General features: G+C 41.3%; 3 protein-coding genes across 7 annotated transcripts; all 3 read right to left on the reverse strand.

Moving 5' to 3' along the window:
* Window positions 1-1909: 1909 nt before the first annotated feature.
* Window positions 1910-9191, reverse strand: mtdha (metadherin a). Of its 3 annotated transcripts, none has more exons than XM_030412186.1 (12): window positions 8562-9191; window positions 7641-7736; window positions 7316-7427; window positions 6873-7040; window positions 6626-6676; window positions 6188-6352; window positions 6030-6098; window positions 5799-5870; window positions 5442-5569; window positions 5237-5347; window positions 5070-5145; window positions 1910-4897 (listed from the first exon to the last, which is right to left on the reverse strand). In XM_030412186.1, exons 1-12 carry the CDS (start codon window positions 8907-8909, stop codon window positions 4830-4832), a joined length of 1464 nt encoding a protein of 487 aa, XP_030268046.1. In that variant the 5' UTR covers window positions 8910-9191; the 3' UTR covers window positions 1910-4829. The 3 variants fall into 3 exon arrangements, with proteins under 3 accessions (XP_030268046.1, XP_030268043.1, XP_030268044.1); XM_030412183.1 differs by having other exon boundaries at window positions 7641-7739; window positions 8562-9187; XM_030412184.1 differs by having other exon boundaries at window positions 6030-6095; window positions 7641-7739; window positions 8562-9183.
* A 512-nt stretch (window positions 9192-9703) lies between these two features.
* rrm2b (ribonucleotide reductase M2 b) lies at window positions 9704-14018 on the reverse strand. Its single transcript, XM_030412189.1, has 9 exons — window positions 13817-14018; window positions 13084-13242; window positions 12763-12879; window positions 12453-12586; window positions 11760-11854; window positions 11503-11636; window positions 11307-11411; window positions 10548-10661; window positions 9704-10290 (listed from the first exon to the last, which is right to left on the reverse strand). Exons 1-9 carry the CDS (start codon window positions 13895-13897, stop codon window positions 10138-10140), a joined length of 1092 nt encoding a protein of 363 aa, XP_030268049.1. The 5' UTR covers window positions 13898-14018; the 3' UTR covers window positions 9704-10137.
* Window positions 14019-14205: 187 nt separating this feature from the next.
* LOC115578888 (nuclear transport factor 2-like) lies at window positions 14206-18576 on the reverse strand. 3 transcript variants are annotated; one of them, XM_030412192.1, is made up of 5 exons: window positions 18424-18576; window positions 16936-17056; window positions 16662-16733; window positions 16397-16495; window positions 14206-14516 (listed from the first exon to the last, which is right to left on the reverse strand). In XM_030412192.1, exons 2-5 carry the CDS (start codon window positions 17038-17040, stop codon window positions 14400-14402), a joined length of 393 nt encoding a protein of 130 aa, XP_030268052.1. In that variant the 5' UTR covers window positions 17041-17056; window positions 18424-18576; the 3' UTR covers window positions 14206-14399. The 3 variants fall into 3 exon arrangements, with proteins under 3 accessions (XP_030268052.1, XP_030268053.1, XP_030268051.1); XM_030412193.1 differs by having other exon boundaries at window positions 18401-18496; XM_030412191.1 differs by lacking the exon at window positions 18424-18576 and adding an exon at window positions 18187-18296.
* Between the last annotated feature and the right edge of the window lie 204 nt (window positions 18577-18780).

The following is an 18780-nucleotide window of genomic DNA, read 5'->3' on the forward strand; positions in this document are numbered from 1 at the left end:
TTTAATGTCAGTTTAGTCATTCAGTGTGTGCAAAGATCCTGGATCAAGCCTGACAGATGGGCCAGTGACCGCAGCTCTGAGCTCCGGTGGGTGGACCGCAGCGTCGTCACATTAGGGGATTTTCCTCTCCCGTCATGCCTTAATACTGACCAGAGCAGCTCTTTAGAGGCTAGAACGCAATTTTCAAGAGGAAAATCTAAAACTGAAGGCCCATTTTCCGACCTTAGAGATTTGCCGTAGAACTCTCACAGAGAGGGTTTGAAATACGAAACAGAAATATTCACGTATGTGCAGACGTAATGACATAATGACCGGAAATGCAAAGCTATAATCCTTTTTTCTCAGACCTGCTGGAGAGCAACACAATCCTAAATCCAGTGTTTGGGCGGATTCATTTGTTAGCCGGGTTGTGTAATATTTGCCACATTCTACTGACATGCTTAAGGACGGCGCGACATGAAGCCAGTGGGTTTCAAGCACAGGGATTTTGTGCTGATCTTTTTTTTAAAACAGCATTAGCAAGTGACTTTCCTAGCAGAGCTTTGAGCAACCGCAGCACCATCCATTAGAGGGTCGACCTTCACTGTGAATATATCTGCCTTTCGTGAACACAAACAGGAAAAAAAAATGGGTGCAACAATCCTCAGGCGGGGAAGAATGGGGAAAAAAAATGACAAAAAACACGATATCCCCATGATACGACTGCGAGGGGAGCGAGCCAGAGATTTGGAGAGATTAAAAACTGGTAAATCCTAAATGAACCGAGAGATGAGGGATGGGGAGGCTGATGAGACGAAGGAGGTCAGGCTCTGTAAGCGTGCCATGCGACCGCCTTGCAACACTGACTGGGGCAGAGGTTGGGCCTCAGGAGGGGAGGGTCACAGCCACCGGGGCCTATCGAGGGCCTCGCCGCTGACACAGATTCTCACCGTGGCACACATAGTGCATCCTCATCGTGTTAATCACATATTTTGGATTAGTCTGACGGAAAAACATGGGAGCGCGAGCACAATCCAGCATGAGTATTGCTTGTGCAGAATTCTGCTGGAAAATGTCTGTGACTCGTCGTTACTTTGGCACGAACATGAAGTTCTTGACTTAATTGACATTTTTGGGCCGAACTTATCCTTTATCAAAACACCAGTAAGATGTATATTCACAGTATTTTAGACAAGCACAAATTGCTTTTAATTGGTTAGTTACCTAAAATCATACCTTTATTGGTTTGATATAGAATGAAAATAGCAATCGTGTAGTTTTTCTTAGTTACTAAGAGATTTAATTATTTTGTGCTTAGTAATATATTTAGCTACTTAGTGATATAATGTATTAGGAATGTATTATTTACTTAATAATGATAAAATATACATGATAATAATGAAAATACTCAATAATTTAATGATCTACTTGGCAATTTACTTTATTATTTACTTATTTAGTCAGTCAGTCAGAGAGCATGTCAGTGCAGAATAAGCGCTCCAAGTACCGAAGGCCCAGAGCATCTGTCAAAACAATCATATGTATATGTCAGTGTCATTTTTAAAGCGACACTATGGAACAGTTGATTGTGTTTTGTCACTGTGTGTTGGTATCAAAACCTGCATCACCAAAACCAAAATATCCGAATGTGATGACCTGGGAATGAGATTCAGCAATCAAATATATTTCTACAAGAATCGCTTTAAAAGTTTTGAAGTACAGCTTTAATAATGTTAACACCGCTGTCAAGCTATTTTCATTCTTGTTTCATTTGGGGACGTTAACAGCCTCTACCACCACTGATGAAACTACTGTTTAACGTAAAATGGCCCCAAAGTTGTCCATAGAAAAAAAATATTGGCCTTGCAGTTGTGTTACGCTCAAGCTCCAAACCCCAAGGAGAAAAAAACATCGCATTTCTACGACAATATATCAAGCAATTTTCATTTATTGTTCATTTTTACCAAACAAAACATAGAAATATCATTTGTATCCTCTCGTTAAACAAAATCATTCACATTTTGTTTAATCACAAATCATGTCCTAGAGAGAAGTATATAAATACATTGATTGATTCCATCTTAATCATCAGTAAAAATCAAACCCCCCCCCCCCCAAAAAAAGCGGGCGCCTGAAGCCACAGCGGCATATCGTTTTGTTCTATCAGGTCTACTGACACCAGCTGATCAACACCTTGAAGCGCTAAGACTCTTTGCCTACCAGCAGACTCCTGTTAATGTCCGCTGTATTGGATGCCCACAGAAAAAAGCTGCAACTTGTCTTGTTAAAAAAAAAGCTATTACAGTATATACACTGAGTGGTACTCCAGGACCGAGTACTAACAGTTAAAGCAAAGAGATCATTCGTTTAAGTTCATGTACACAAGTACTATTATCAAAGTCATGCAAGATGAAATTAATTCCTGACATCAAAACTTGCACTTGGATGGAAACTATAAAAAAGGATGCCAATGCACTTTCTACACACCTACAGGTTAAGGCAATGGAAATAAATTCCTTGTATAAATGTGTCATTGTGTGTGTGTGTCCTGTTTAAAACCAACCTAGATGTGGAATTAAAGCTGCTCCATATCATATGTTTATGTATGTCTTCATTCTCAATTTATCAAAAAAACAAAAACCAAAAAGAAACTCCCCCATCTAACAACCTGGAAGTCAGGTACAAACCAAAAACAACGCGTTACACATTTCACATTCCGCAAAAAGGTAGTAAAAAACAATCCATCGACATCAAAAAGGAACTCAATACAGCTTTTTTGCACATCGCAATCGAAAACCTGGAAAAAGCCCTTACAATCTGTACATATGGCATGGCTTTTTCGAGCACAGAAAAACTGGAAGAGAAATGTTTTTTTTTTTTAAATCATACAGAGTGCAGAAGGAACAATCAAGTCTCTCGAAAAAAAATCAACGCACGGTCTATTCAGAGAAAGACACAGTCAACAGTGCTACTGCTTTATGGGGTAAGCCCACTACTTTACTTCACATTACAGTGCCTCCTGGTGGTTTATACCAGTTACTACGCTCTCCACATAACAGTTTACAGTCCCCAGTGTGAGTCCGGGACCAAATTTCAAATTAAACATCCTGTTTGAAAAAATATATATTTTGTTTTGATCCATAATTGATTTGTTAACAACAACGCTTCAGCTGTCAATGTGCTGCGAGTTGTCAAAGGGCTTTTCTCGTTTCTCTATTTTGCGTCTCCTCGTCTCTTTTCTCCCTGGAAATCGATCATAGCACGCCACATTCATGAAATGCTCCTCGAGGAGAAAGGAAACAAACTCAGAAAAGAGAAGAGGGGACAGTTCTAAAAAAATGTGGCTGAATACACCTCTTCAGTGTGTTAGCTCTGAAGCTCAGGCGGCATTTGCATTAGTATTTAACCATATTTTAGCGTAACTATAAATATAAGTAACATACTATCACAGAGATGTGCAGTGAAGAGGTGTATTACCCTGCAGGGGCGGCCTGGGGTGAGACTTTCCAACAATGTACAGACATTGAATTCTACATGACCACAGTCGCCAATCTTCATAAAGGAGATATAAAAAATAGATTTTTGGAAAATCTCACTTTAAAAAATAGGCAAACCTATTTTTAGCACAATACTCGCATGTAATCTGTGCATTGAAAGGGTCATCAATCGCTGTAAACATCTCTGCAGTCAATAATGGCCTGTGCAGCAATTGCTTAATAGAGCGACTACACTGCAAGAAGTGGGGTAAGAAATGCTTCTTTTCATCTTAAATTTAAACAGTTTAATCAGGTGGGTTCGTTTGTCCTGACAGTTAAGTGTAGATTTACTGTTGCGCTGAATTAATCAAATTAATCAAAGTGAATCAAATCAAAGTGCAACATCCACATTGTAGAGCCTTCAATATGTTGTTGAAGGTAAAACAGAAATGCCAAAATCTCATTCTCCAGACGTGAGGGAGCATGCAATTGAAATATCTGACAAAACAATATACATTTGCTAATGTTCTGCTCTAGTTAACGGTGACTGCGAAGTCATATCCCTTACACCTCAGAAGGAATTCAAGGTCTTAGGAAACACAAAGAGGGATTTTTGTTTTTTTTTATTTTTGTTCTTTGCTTTGAAAAATAACCATGGAATTGGCTTTAGCTTTAAATGGACATGTTGAGGAAAGTGGATTATGTTGCTAGCGCCAGTATATATTACTTGTACTTACTCATGGGTGTATCACTTCATGGCCAGTAGAGAGAGCTGAGATGATTAAAGTGGTCCTTGGTCCTTACAATGTACATACGGGGATCTGAGTGTTGTACCGAGACAGACCTGAACCTATCCTGATCTGAGACCTGCTCCCACACATTTCACTAATTGGTAACGGGGCAGCAGTGCGGCAAACAAAACAAAAGTGCAATACTCTGGGGAGCCAAAATGTTAGCTGTCTGTTGTAACTGAAATGTTCGCACAACACAAAATTTTAAAAATCTGTTTTGTATTTTTGGGTTTACGGTTATAAACATACACTCTCGGAAACAAAGTGAAACACTTTTGATGCCATAAAAAATAATTACAGAACATGTACCTCCACTGCAAGTTCGCCCCCCCTGAAACTTCACTCTGGCTGCAGTGTAGCAAATAGTGCAAATTAGTTTTAAGATTTCAGTCCATAGGACCACATTTCATCACTGTATTTTGCCAAGCAGGTGATATCTGCTGCTTGTTTTCTTTTTTTTTGTTTCTGTAACTGATAAACCGTTGATGCATCTCTGAAAAGACACTCCTGTACCTGGTAATTATTGCGTGTGACACATTTAACAATCATTTGCATAAGCTTTGCGTGGACCTGTGACAGGACTTCATGTTTCCCTTCGGACCTTTTTCTTCTGGGAGGGCTTCGGAGGCTCCACGATCTGCTCAGGCTTCTCTATGCATAGGTAAAAAAAAGAAATAGAAATGTGACAAAGATGTTTTCAGAACCAGCGGTGTTTAAAAGTGGATATGTAATACAGAGTACTACACTGTTTGCGCATTTTTTTTTGCTCTACGTGACTTTTTCCCATGAATGCAAATTCAATGTCGCAGCTGTCGAAACCTACTCTGAGAGGAGGATACGTTGGGATTCTGCTTTTTGGAGGCCAGCACGGGAAGCTCTTGAGGCGCTGCGTTCGCTGCCTACAAAACAAATGCAATTACATTAAATAAAACAATCTGATACATTTCTGCAACATGTTCATCTGACAACTTTGTGTTTTTGTTTCCATGCCTGAGCCTCAGGTGCAGCCTCCTCCTCCGTTTTCTTCTTCTTTTTCCTCTTCTTCTTGGATTTGGCTGCTCCACCGGAAGGATCCTCAGCGTCCTTGTCATCCTCGGATACCTGCCAGGACAAAAACAGACACTGAGACACAAGATACGGAAAACGAAAATGACTTCTTAAAATGTAATCAAGACTTCAGGGGCGTCAGCGAGACCTTGCAGGGGACAGACTGTTCCTTCGGTGGAGGCGCCGGTTTCACCAAAACTGGGGGCTCTTCGTAGTTTCCCCAGTAAACTGTTGGGGCGTTCCAGTCGGAGCTGGGATCCGCTGCTGCCATCCCATCTAAAAACACGTCATCAACAGCTGTTAGACAGTACATTAAAGATTCAAAAGTGTATGCATGTACAGGAAAGGATACTCTAGCATCCCTAAAATCAAATTGCACATTTTTACTTTCAAGATCTGTTACGACTTGGGATTATGCCTTCTCTAGAACAATAATTTTTTCCAAAAACGACCAGCAGTTAATAAGAGAGGTGTGCTTTGTGGAATGGGTCCCTGAAATACTCACTAACTCCAGACCAATCATCATCAACAACAGGGGGGTTCACCCACTGCAGATCCATTGAATTTGCTATTGGATCTACCACAGACAGAGGATGATTGAGAGAGGGAGGAAGGGGAAAAAATGAATTAGTCATTAGTGCTAAACTAGACACTGGAAGCTGTGATTTACACATCCTGGGAGTAGGGTCTGGCTTGGGACTTGGAAATAAAGCTGGCAGGTAATCGCAATACCAACCTGTGGTGTTTCGTCCCAGCACCGAGTAGGACACAGGGTTGAGATCGGTCTTCATCCCGCCCCATGCTGCTGGCGAGAGCACACAGATTCACACATTCATTTCCACATTTATAATCGTGGTGTAAGTGAATTTCTGCACAGGTAGTCGAGGTGGTAACCTTGTTGCTCCGGTGCCCAGGACTGACGCTTAGGTGGCGGTCTGTAATGCGCAGCCGTGTGGACGTTACTCCACCTGGTTCCCTCGGTCGGCACGGGTATCTTCATAGGGATGTCAGTCCAGCCTCCGCCATTGACTGAAGGCTCCTCTCTCCAGGTGGAGGACACTGAGGAGACAGACCATTGGGGGAAGAGAGAGGGAGTCACTGGCAGTTATGTCAACTGGCGAAACCCTAAGTCCAATATCATTGATTCAAATAAGTTTCAAAGTTCTATTTTCAGTTACAAAACTCAAGGAGACATTTTTATTGGACGGTACATCTTATATGGATTTTAAACAAAGATGCATTTAGTCAAATAAAGAAAGATAACAGAAACCTTTTAATTGAAATACTTTCCCTGTGGCAGTCACACAAAATTATAGTTAACTTTGTCTTTACCAGTTCCACTGGCTGCATCCCCCTTTCCGCTGGTTCTAGAATGCAGGGACTCTGAAAAAAAATGGCAAAATATCTTGAGTAACATGCAATATCACTAGATAAATCTTGTTTAAGCACAAGTTAAATGTTTGCCTCAGGATATATGCATGGCCCTGGCTAGGCTGTATGTTAAACGCTCATCACACAGGCCGAGTCATTAGACCACTTCTTCCCCCACAACTTTCTAACATTTGCTAGTTAAATATACCATTGTTTCCTCTGTTCTTCTTGGTATTGGTAGTCACTGAGGCCACAGGTGCCTCCACGTGGGTCTTTGGAGCCTCCACCCCTCCCGGGCCCCCAGAGTCCTCTGGGCCCTTGTCCTTCCTGCGCTGCTGCTTCTTCTCTCGGTTGCTGACTTTGGTCTCCCACGCACCTGGTGGCAATGAAAAAGAAACAACATCAATTGGTTAGGATACTTGTTTTGTGCAAGATGATGATAAATAAGAATTTGAGACGGTTGGCTGTTGGATGAAATTTGGTTGATTGTTTAAACACGAGACTACAACAGGAAACTGTGGGGCTGCACCACAGAGGACGCGTCGGCCAAGTAGGTTTAACATGCTGATAACAGGAGGGGCACGAAACTGAACAGTCACTTTGAAAATGAGAAGTCCTTATGAAATTCACACTGACACGGCTGAGACTCACCGTCATCAGGTTCCTTCCCATCAGTTGTAGAAACCCTCTGGACCGGTTTCACATCTGTCTTGGCTTTCTTTTTATTCTTCTTCGCCTGCACTGGGGCCTGTACCTCGTACACCTGTGGACAGAGAGAAATGAAAGTTATATTAAGGGTTAGGTACAAAAAGGTTGACAGTGGGGTTTCAGAAATATTTCCAAGAGTTACAAAACTGTCTAATAATACGTCAAGGACACTTAATACAAAAAAAATTTAAAATGTCTTGCTCTGCCAACCAAAAACCACAAACAGTTTCAGGTCCTCTTATTTTTGGCGGCAGCTGCGCAGATGTACCTTCTCAGCTTTGATCTGCGGGGCTTGCTTGGAAACGGCTTCAGTCACTTTAACTTCCACCTGAGCTACCGCAACCGGTTGTCCATTGGACTGAGTCTTCTGGGGGGGACAGAGAGGCACGATGAACAACAGGATGTTAATAATCACTATAGCCTGTTCACTCATATTTTGTATCTGCAGGATCTTTAAGGAACATTTAATTTCCAGATGAATCTTTACAAGATCTCTGGATTTACCATGCTTCACAGATGAACCACAAACTGCTGCGTTTTTTTTTAAAGGGGAACATCAACTTACATTACTGAGACTACTAAAACAGGATCCATTTGGTAGTTTTGTATCATGATTGGTTCGAACCCGAAGACTTCCGGCTGTGGACTGTAGTCCGGAAGTTGTGTTTCTTAGATATTAACATTAACCGATGTGTAAAAGAAACAAAGCCATCCTCACGTTATAAGACCCGTTTATTATGCGGACGTGACCGTTTTGCAGATAGTGTTTTCATTAGGGCTTACTTTCATTTGAAACTTGCAAGCTGGCAATGCACGCAGCTAGTTAAGCTAGCATTTCCTTCGTAAACAAGACAGTAATTCACTGTATATTTAGCAAGGTTAACTGGATTATTTGAGTCAATTTGGAAACGGGGCACATGATCCCTGGATAGCTTATTATGTTGTATCACAAAGTGGGCTGTAACACTAAACTAGCTTTTGTTAAGTCATCGCGTACGGGGTAGCCAAATAGGCTAACTAATAAAATAACAATGGGGATAAATGCATAAATTAGCTAACCGCTAGCTAACGCTAACTGGGTTAACAGTTCCGTTTACGTCAGCATCAACCTAACTGTTTCAATGAATAAACGCACTTCTTTTGATTGACCCACCGTGATTCAACAGCTCGTTAACGCTGTCTACGATACCTTTTCAATCGTTTTCTTCTTGTTCTTCTTCTTCTGCTCTTCTGGTTTGGCAGTTTTGGCTAAGATGGCCTTGTCAGGCTCGCAGCTGCCTTGGGTGACCGGGGATCCCCGCTTTTTCCCGACCAGCAGACCGCCACAGACGGCGGCCCATGACAGACCGAGCAGCAGCAGCAGACCCACCGCGGCCGTGGACAGGATGACCCAGGTCGGGTACAGCTCGGGCTTCAGACCCAAATCCACCCCGAACTGAGCCCGAACATATCCTTGCCCCGAAGACAGGACTTCCTTCAAACGGCTGGAAAGCAGTTCGGCGTTCTCCAGTGCAAAGCCCTGAAAGTCCCCAGCCATCTTTGCAAATTGCGAAAACGCTAGCTAACTGTTAGCTCTCATATCCAGCATCCGTATGCTAACGGAGGAGTGGCTAATGTAATCTAATCTGACGGTTGGGAGAAATCTCAGTTAAACTATAAATCGCAGTGTATAAGTAGCACGCTATTGTGATTATGTAAAAGCCAACCATAGTGATAGGCACATAGGTTTGAGCCTGACTTAAATCATGTACTTAAACTGTGTTATAACCAGTCGTGGATTTGTTAGTTTTTAAGATTGGGGATGGCCCAAACCCTGACTGAATTAGCCTACCCAAACCCTATATTTAAGATATGTCTGTCTACTTCACTTCCTCCATATATTTAGCTAGGGGTAGCTTGATCTAAGGTGGTATTATCAGCAGCTAGACACTACTGAGGGACCATAAAAATACAGTAGGAATATTACAGGCACTGTGTCTCTATGATCCTCTCACTCATCCACAATGTTACTTCTTGTCACTTTGATCATGAAGGTGATGTTGCACAGTGGTCTATTTTTCAATTCACAGCCAGTCTACTGATTTCTCAGGCCATGTTTGGGGTTGCATTCTAACAGATTATAGATGACTAACTAACATATTCATCTTAACCACTCCTTTACCCCTCTTTCTATTCCTAGGGGGTGGAGAGGGGGGAAGGCATGTTAACAAGAGGGATGCCCCCCCCCCCCCCCCCAAAAAAAAAACATCAGCCGTTTATAACTAGTTACCCACATTTTACACTCACACTGCTGAATACGTTGTGTACTTTTTAATTGCAATAATGACATTATTTTCATTTTACAAAACATTTTTATTGTACATTATAAATTACAAAATGTTAAAACAATTCTAAGCCAGGAGCCAGAACTGCAGACTCAATAAAATATCATGTAGATTTTATCTTCAAATATCCAACGAGGTACAGTATAAAGGTCATAGTACCTCACTCATTATTTAGCTTAACCTTAGTTCGAATAACCGAGGTGTTGAGGTGAGAAAAAAAATAACCATGATGTAACGGATACTGGTTGCGGTTTAATCAAAGGGTAATACCTATTGCATAAGTTGTACCTGTATATCTGCTGGAACAGTGCTTTTAACCTTTAACCTGTAGACCGCTAACTCATCGTGGTACTGTAATAAGACTCCATACTCCACCACTTAAACAAAATAAATAAAAAGGTTGAATGTAACAAATAATGGAACAGCATGTCGTTTCAGTTTTCAGAAGTCTGCATCCAGAGTGAATTCACAGTCCATCGTGCTCGACATGACTCCAAATCTCTGATACTCTGCCACTCGCTTCTCGAAGAAGTTTGTTTTCCCCTCTAGCGAAATGGACTCCATGAAGTCAAATGGATTTTCAACGTTGTATACCTTGGATTTAAAGGCAGGAAAAAGTCAACCTAAAACAGCGTTCATCAACACAACTTGATGTTATTCAGTTAAATATCTTTAGCCAAAAAATACATAAAGAATACATAATTGCAAGGACTGTGGCTTTTATAGCGGGATGTGATCTCGACCCAGAGCTTCTCTGCTTTAACACAACAGCTACACACAGAATAAAATCAACGAGTGATGACCATGTGGCTTGCATTATATCCATTTTCTGATCATTTAAGTAGAATTACCTTGGTCAGTCCGAGGTCGGCGAGAAGCCGGTCAGCGACAAACTCGATGTACTGCTTCATCAGACAACAGTTCATTCCTATGAGATCCACTGGCAAGGCTTCCGTCAGAAACTCCTGCAACACCAAACATGACATGTGTGAGCCTGTCACGACTCTGGTCTTTAAAAATCAGAAAAGAAAATCAAAAGGGATAAAGACTGTTAAGTTAAGTTGAGATAAGATTGATTTATTGCCATGGGTGACAATATAGACAAACAAAGTAAACAGCGAGGTACAAGCAGACATACAGTAAGCTGAACACCACCATCATGGACATTTTGCCTTAGTTTAAGGGTGCTAACAACAACATTGGATTTTTAGATATTTAAATTTGTAGTTCACCCTTTTTAGGGCACAAAAGTAAATAGACAACTTGTTGTTGCTAGGACAAGTGTTGGTTATTCTATCCATAGTTCATGCACAAATCAGCTGATGAATGGCCTTGAGTTGATGATGAAATATGGCAAAAAGCACCGGAATCACCCTGAAATGAGGGGTCTGTGTATAAAAACTATTGTAATTCCTGCATGGTTCTACCAGTATAGCTAAAATACTCACCTGACAGGATATGCTTTTTTATTTCAAATCCATTTTGGTGGTGTACAGAGCCAAAATAACACTGCCACCTTCCACATGCTAATGGAACTGACAGCGCACTGTAGGTTACAACAATTTTTTAAGTAGCCTGGGTCGAGCATATTCACTCCAGCGATTTCTGACCTGCTCAATGCTAACAGCTTTGGTGATGATGTCCTTGACCCGGTCCTCCGATGGCTTCTTCACCAGGTAGCTGTACAGCAGGCAGGCGAAGTTACAGTGCAGGCCCTGAGACACACACATCAATATACAGTATGTGTTGAGATGAAAACAGAAAAATCCGCCATTACAAGGGCTTATATGCAAACTATAGGCCAACCTCATCCCTGCTAATCAGCTCGTTGGAGTAGGTGAGGCCAGGCATTAGTCCCCTCTTCTTGAGCCAATAGATGGAGGCGAATGAGCCGGAGAAGAAGATGCCCTCCACTGCTGCAAAAGCCACAATTCGCTCCCCTGAAGGTAACAAGTGTCAAAACTAGTTATTAACCACAGATAAATTAAAAGCTCCTCCGGCGAGGTTTGTCTCACTGTAATGTGATTTACAATATGATGTTTTTATTGTTGTATTTTCCTTACCAAATGTGGATTTGCTGTCATTTATCCACTGGAGTGCCCAGTCTGCTTTTCGTCTCACACAAGGCATGGTCTGAATGGCGTTAAATAAGTAGTCCCTGAAACACACAGGTAGTAACAATGACTTAAATCAGCAGCTCTAAACATGTAGCTTCAATATTTTACTGAGACCCAACAATAAAACTGAACTTTGGCGTTTTGTTTTTTTTCGCAGGTCAACAGGAAAAACACAGATGAAAAACGAATCTATAAATATCTATCTAAATTCAGTGTGTGTAAAGAGTAGGTAGAGTGTAAAATGAACACAACATAACTACATGTATAATAATAAAAACATGGAGTCTGAATACTTTGCTTTAGTAGAAGCCCTGAAATGGTTGTCTTCCTCGTTGGTGCATCAAAGCTGGGAATGCAACAGAAATCACCACAAAGTGGTGCAGACTTCGCCTGTGATGAACAGGTGCGAGTCTTACAGTTAGCTATACAGAAAGAATTCATCTCAAATGGTAATGCGGTTACTCCAAAGACAATGAGGTTGAGGCACATCATATCTTACCATGTAGCCATTACATGAATTTACAAAATGCACCTTTCATCAGTTACCCTCTAGAATGCGAGTTTAACAGAGTCACTGAGCATCAAGTGAGCACCTGACTAAGAAAACCCCCTAACTAACTAACTAACTAACTAACCAACCTCTGCTTCAGGTCCCTGATGTACGTGTTGATGAGCATGCTGTACATCTCTGAATGAACCGTCTCTATAAGGATCTGGAAGCTGTAGAAGGAGCGCGCTTCAGGGACTTGTACTTCCTGGCAGAACCTCTGCACCTGTTAGACGAGACACAAAAACAAAAACAATTCTTCAGCCATCACACAGTTGAAACTGAAGCCAAATCAGACTTTACTGGGTCATGCTTTAACAATGTAGCATCTCTTCAGAGAAATATACGATACAAAACACAGGTATGACAGCTGGGTGACATGGCCCTCTGGTTCCTTCTCACCAGGTTCTCGTTGACGATGCCGTCGCTGGCTGCAAAGAAGGCTAAGATGTGCGAGATGAAGTGCTTCTCCTCCGGTTTCAGACGTTCCCAGTGTGCCAAGTCTTTGGATAGATCCACCTGAAAGTGACACCGACAGCACACCAGTCTGTTTCATGGATTGTTTATGTTTTATCAATGATGATGGACTGTGGTGAATGACAGTGTTTCTTTATGTTGTAATTGTTGACCTATACCTAGTGTTCAAATCATTTCATATCATTTTTTTGTTACTTCACCAGTGTTCAATAGACTGATACTAGGTAGAGCCACCCTGACACCCACCTCCTCCACCGTCCAGAAAGAGGCCTGGGCCTGCTTGTACATCTTCCAGATGTCGGGGTACTGGACGGGGAAGATGACAAACCGCCTGAGGTTTTCCCGGAGCAAAGGCTCGTCCTCTGTCTCTGAACCATTTCTACAGTCTTTGTCTCTGAAGCCATTCTAAAAAAAGAGACAAGGAAGTGAGTACACATATTTCCACGTCAAATACTGTATTTCAACCGGGTGGTCGTTACATTTGCTTCATTTATTTCAGCCATCGCGGCCAACCGTGCCTTTAAATTACGAAAGAGGCGCGTTCAATGCGCATGCGTGCCATCTCGTAACTTCCAAAACACAGAACATACCGCAATATAACGTCTTCTATGAAACTTATTTGTTGGTCACAAGTTATTTCAGAGATTGTCTTGTCACATTTCCTCAACAGATTGACACATTTTAACAGGTTTTGCCGAGCTACGATTGCGTTGAATCCGTCAAACTCCGTACATCGTCACTGACAGTTAGCTTACACCAACAGACAGAATGGGCCAGTGTTTACAGATAAAACATGTAACGATCACCTGTTATTTCCAATAACCTAGTTATTAATAGAAGCCAAAATGTCAGTTGTACAAATCGAGGCAGAAAGACATTCATTTAACCGGACGATTGTCGGATACAGCGACGAGGCTTACTATGACTTTGGCTTATCATTCACACACTAGCTAGCGTTAGCTGAATTGAAGCTGCTCACCGATTCTTTACGATGATCAGAATGGCCATTTACATTCATTACATCCATTTCCTGAGACGTTTTCTTCACTGTTGGTGTCATCGAGTTTGACTCATCTAGCTACAACTCCGTGAACCTCGTGGATGCAGTTGTAGCTCTGCTGGTTAAACCATTTAAACTGACGCAAAGAGGGGTACAGCGCCTCTAGTGCTCTAAATGCACCACATACTACATTATAAAACCACATTGTCTTCCTCATAGTAAGACGTCGACCCAGATCCTGAAATGAAACTTGAAACTCACTATTTCTACTAATCAGTCATTTCACCTCTGCCTTCTGTCATAGGGAAAGAAATGACTAAAAACAACAACTTACAGCTATTTGGCAAAGAAAGGGCAAAAACTAGTGATTCAGTGTGATAAATTCTTTTAATGAACAGCAATGTAATTTGATATCTTTGATACAAAAGGTATGCTTATAGATGTAATGTAAACATGGAGGAACTTCGCATTTAATTCCATGTGTTTTTAATGACAGCATGACCATAGTTTGACCGAAGTCAGAGTTGGATGTCGATGTCTGTGAGCCAACAGATCAAACTGGCTACACTGGTATGTTGTGGATCCCCAACCGAAACACGTCATTTGTGCAGGCCCATGCGCAGTTTTGGCTCTTCAGCATAAACACTTGGTGAAAGGCCATTGGTGGATCGTCATCTACCTGTTACAAAAAAACCAAAATGTTTATTAGTTAATTATGGCAACAACAATTTTTTTTTTACATAAATCACCAAGAGTACAACTTTTAACATACCATGGTAATAAATACCCTTAGCTGTCTTTTAAGAGTAAAATAATCAACATTCTGCTAGTCAGCCCACATGAGTATAAATGCAAAATCTTGGTCAAACAGACCTCATCAGGCATTCATTTATTTCCTTTCTCCTTGCTCTTCTCTCTGCTTTGGCAGCAGAAAGACCCTAACACTACTTTAAATTGTTCAATACAATTACATTTTCATAACAACTTTGTTCACCATCAGACAAAGTCTTGCTTAAATTTATCGCTAGTGTTTCAGCATCATCTTATTCCGTTCTGATAACCCAATTGTATACATGTCAGCAATATCACTTTAAGCTAAAGCTTTAGCTGAATTTGATCTTATTTTATAGTAAAGGGATATTCCGGTGTAAATTTAATCCATGGTCTAACACACCATGAAACTGTGTTAGACTCCCTCTCGAGAGATCAAGTTAGCAGACCGCTAATTTACGGAGTTTTATCAACCTCAGAAACGACCGCACGACAACAATACACTGCAGTAAATGGATCCAAATATAAACCGCCACCAAAAAGCCACAAATAATGCTCAGAACAGCACCAAACTTCAGCAACAGTACAAATAGGGTCTCAGCACATAGTCTGGGGCATCTAACCTCCGCTAGCTTAGCTGGATTTCTATTGGGAAGCTAAAAACAGATTTCAACTCTCCTCCATCAGCTTCCGGGTCGGGGAAGTCCCGATGCGACGATTACCAAGTACGGTTAGAAATGCTCAATTCCGTTCTTTTCCCTGTCCGCTCTCGGTAATAACTGTTATAAACTGGCAGGCAAGGCATAGAGTAACCCATAAGCCGCGGAACTCTACTGCACTCGGTAATTGAGTCGTCGGGACTTCCCGTCAACAGGAAGCTGCTGCAGAAGAGTGGTAAATTTTGTCATTTTTTCAGTAGAAATCAAGCTAAGCTAGTGGAGTTTAAATGCCCCGGACTATGTGCTGAGACCCTATTTGTACTGTTGCTGAAGTTTGGTGCTGTTCTGAGCATTATTTGTGGCTTTTTGGTGGCGATTTATATTTGGATCCATTTACTGCAGTGTATTGTTGTCGTGCGGTCGTTTCTGAGGTTGATAAAACTCCGTAAATTAGCGGTCTGCTAACTTGATCTCTCGAGAGGGAGTCTAACAGTTTCATGGTGTGTTAGACCATGGATTAAATTTACACCGGAATATCCCTTTAAGTACTTAATTCATGGTACTGATGATGTTGCTTGTAACTATACTGCCTTTTTGGATGACAACGTATGGATTACAGACCGAATTTCCTGATACCAGTTATCTGGGATGGTCAATGTTAGGCTCAGTGGAGCCAGGTAAACCAGACCAGAACCCTGTTTAGAATGCCAGCCCAAAACCCTCTTTTGGCATATCCAGATGATATCAATATCAATATTAGAAAGTCTAGGCTGCAAAAAAACATGTGAAATGTGATTTTTTTTGCTAATTGGATCCTAGCCACATCTGGAGGTGGTTTGAAATGTGATACAAATTCGGATTTATACAAATGTGTTTCAGTGTAGAAGCTCTGGCTGCTCAAATAAGACAACACAGAGAACTGAGGACAGCCACACTGAAATAAACGGTCTGCTATGCAACTTGACAGCGTGATTGTTTGGAGGGCAAGATGATGGATTTTTTGTTTACCAAATAATAAATAATAATAATAATACTGCTGCCTGCAGTCTGAAAATAACAAAAGTTGAATTCTCTTGATACAGGCCCCAGGCGCAGAACCATGGCTATGAACGACAATGTACGAACTTACCTTCAACTGTCCAAACACCATGATGAGGATACAGCCGTCTATCGTGGGCTGGAAGTCTTGTTCTGTGATAATGTGCTTAATAGTCTTGAAAGGCAGGCTCTGGATGGATATGGATTGGAAACAATAGTATTAATGGAATATACACACACAAAAAGAACTTTGCACTGCAAGCCTCAAGTGATTGGCTCTGCTCCTTTTTCCTTGCTTGTTTAGGAAGTCTCCTTTTTCCAAACTTTATTGTGGAGTGTCATGAACCAATACTTACTGCTAATTTGCTAGCAATGGCTTCCCTCCCTTGATAAGGTGATCCTTCCCATGTCAAACAGGCTTCAGGAGACTAGGTGGGAAAAAAGGTTCACATCAAATGCATGCACACAATACTTTCTTTTATCATTGCATCATAGCATTCTAAACAGTAACTTCAGCTGTGAATGTCAAGTGTAATGGAATTTGGCTCGACACCACTAACATCATATTTGGATGTTTTACCTTTTGACACCATCGAAGTAACAATAATTCAATAGACTGAACATACTTACATATAGGTTACCCAGTTCCATCCTGTTGGTATTGTCAAACCGGCTGTAATATTCTTGGACAAAGCCCTCTCCAAGGTCTTGCCACACTTCTTTGTTGCAAGCCATGTGTTTAGCTTTTGATCTGCGAGAGAGAAAGAAGAGTGTCATCATTAGCAGTCATACACACTTTATAAACACACCATATATGTAAAAGTAACTGAGAAATTATTGTATGAAATAAATAATATACATGGAATAAGGCCGCAAAATGAATTACAGTATAATCAAATATTAAAGATGGCAAAAAAAATTAGAATTTTTTTTTACAAAAGGTCACAAAAAAACATAATGAAATTCTGGAGTGCTGCAGAGATGTTCTGGCCTATAAAACTTGTTCTCCAGATGTGATAGAACACTTTTGTTTGGTACAGACCCCAACAAGTGTCACATCATCATATCTTTTTCTGTGAAAGGGGAATATTGTGATGCTAAAATAATCATTCTCATATATGGAAATATCTCTTAAAAAAAATATCTTAAATTTCTACCACTACTTCTTACTGGTCTATTCTGCCGCAGGTTAACTCCACCCTCATATTACATTGTGACCCTACATTTACTGCACTCACACTACAAGTTAATAATTACAGGTCGGAAAATAGGCCTGGGTGTCGCTATGGATTAAAATATGAGACCAGTACAAACCAATATGACTGCATCATTTTGCATCAAGCTTCACAGCCTTCACACAGTCTCAGATTATTCCAGTTGCATTTTCATACAGGCATAATACAAACTATGGAGAAACCCTCCCCAATCTATGAGAGATTTGACAGTAGGTACTCTATGAAAGCTGTCCCACGACCAGACCACCCACATCTTGAACAAAAAGTAAGCTTAACTACTGTGGTTACTATATTTTGTTAGCTGTCTCTCCTGTTCTCGGATAAAACATACTGTGCATGTGATGAACAGCTATGTTAAAGGGAAGCAGTAGTGCATTTCTGCTGTTGATGGTAACGAAAAGTATGATTACCCCAATGACAACAACACGAATACAAACTTATACCGCTGAATTCGTTTTATGAAACTAGCTAGTAGCACAATGACTTGACAGGACCTCCCGAGTTGTAACTTAACGTTAGCTAAAAGTCACGAAGCTCGGTTGATAATAAAAACAATTTCACATCCAGCGGAAGTCACATCCGAGCTAGAACGGGACTTGTGGATGTTGGCTTGGACACTACAGCCAGCGTTGAATGCCAAACTAACCCGTGTGCTCCGTTCAACGACGCGACCCGACGCCATAAACTAAAACGAACCGAACTTAAGGCTAACGTTAGCATTAGCGCACAGCTTCATTGGCTTTCCCCGGAAACGCTTCGTCAACCGTTAGCTGCCGCTATACTCATCTCGACAAAACCGTGTCACCACAGTTTTTTGCCGTTCTTGTCGAGAAGCACTTAGCTTAAAAACAGTTCTTTACCGTGTCTGTAAGTTTGAGCTTACTTTTTCAATCAGACAGCAAACCAGCGTGGAGACAGATCCAGTCAGCTCGAGGCTGAATAGGGTTCCCGCTTCCTCCGAGACATGACAAAACTGTGACGTCGCTTGCAAACTGACCAATGAAGGCCATCAGTGTGGACAGAGTTACTGTGGCCCCGAGTACAGCCTGTCAGGAGCGCTGTGCTCCCCAACAAGACCAACGCTGACCAACATGGATGGTTGGCTTTCAATACTAGCAAAGGAGGTGTGATGAGTAGGCAGAATACCGCGATGATGCCTGAAAAACGGTGTCAAGACGAGAAGAGTGATAGGCCTCATGATATTATTAGGGTAACTAAACTGATAATAACAATAAAGTAT

This window comes from Sparus aurata, chromosome 3 (genome assembly GCF_900880675.1).
Source record: "Sparus aurata chromosome 3, fSpaAur1.1, whole genome shotgun sequence".
Classification (NCBI taxonomy): Eukaryota; Metazoa; Chordata; class Actinopteri; order Spariformes; family Sparidae; genus Sparus; species Sparus aurata.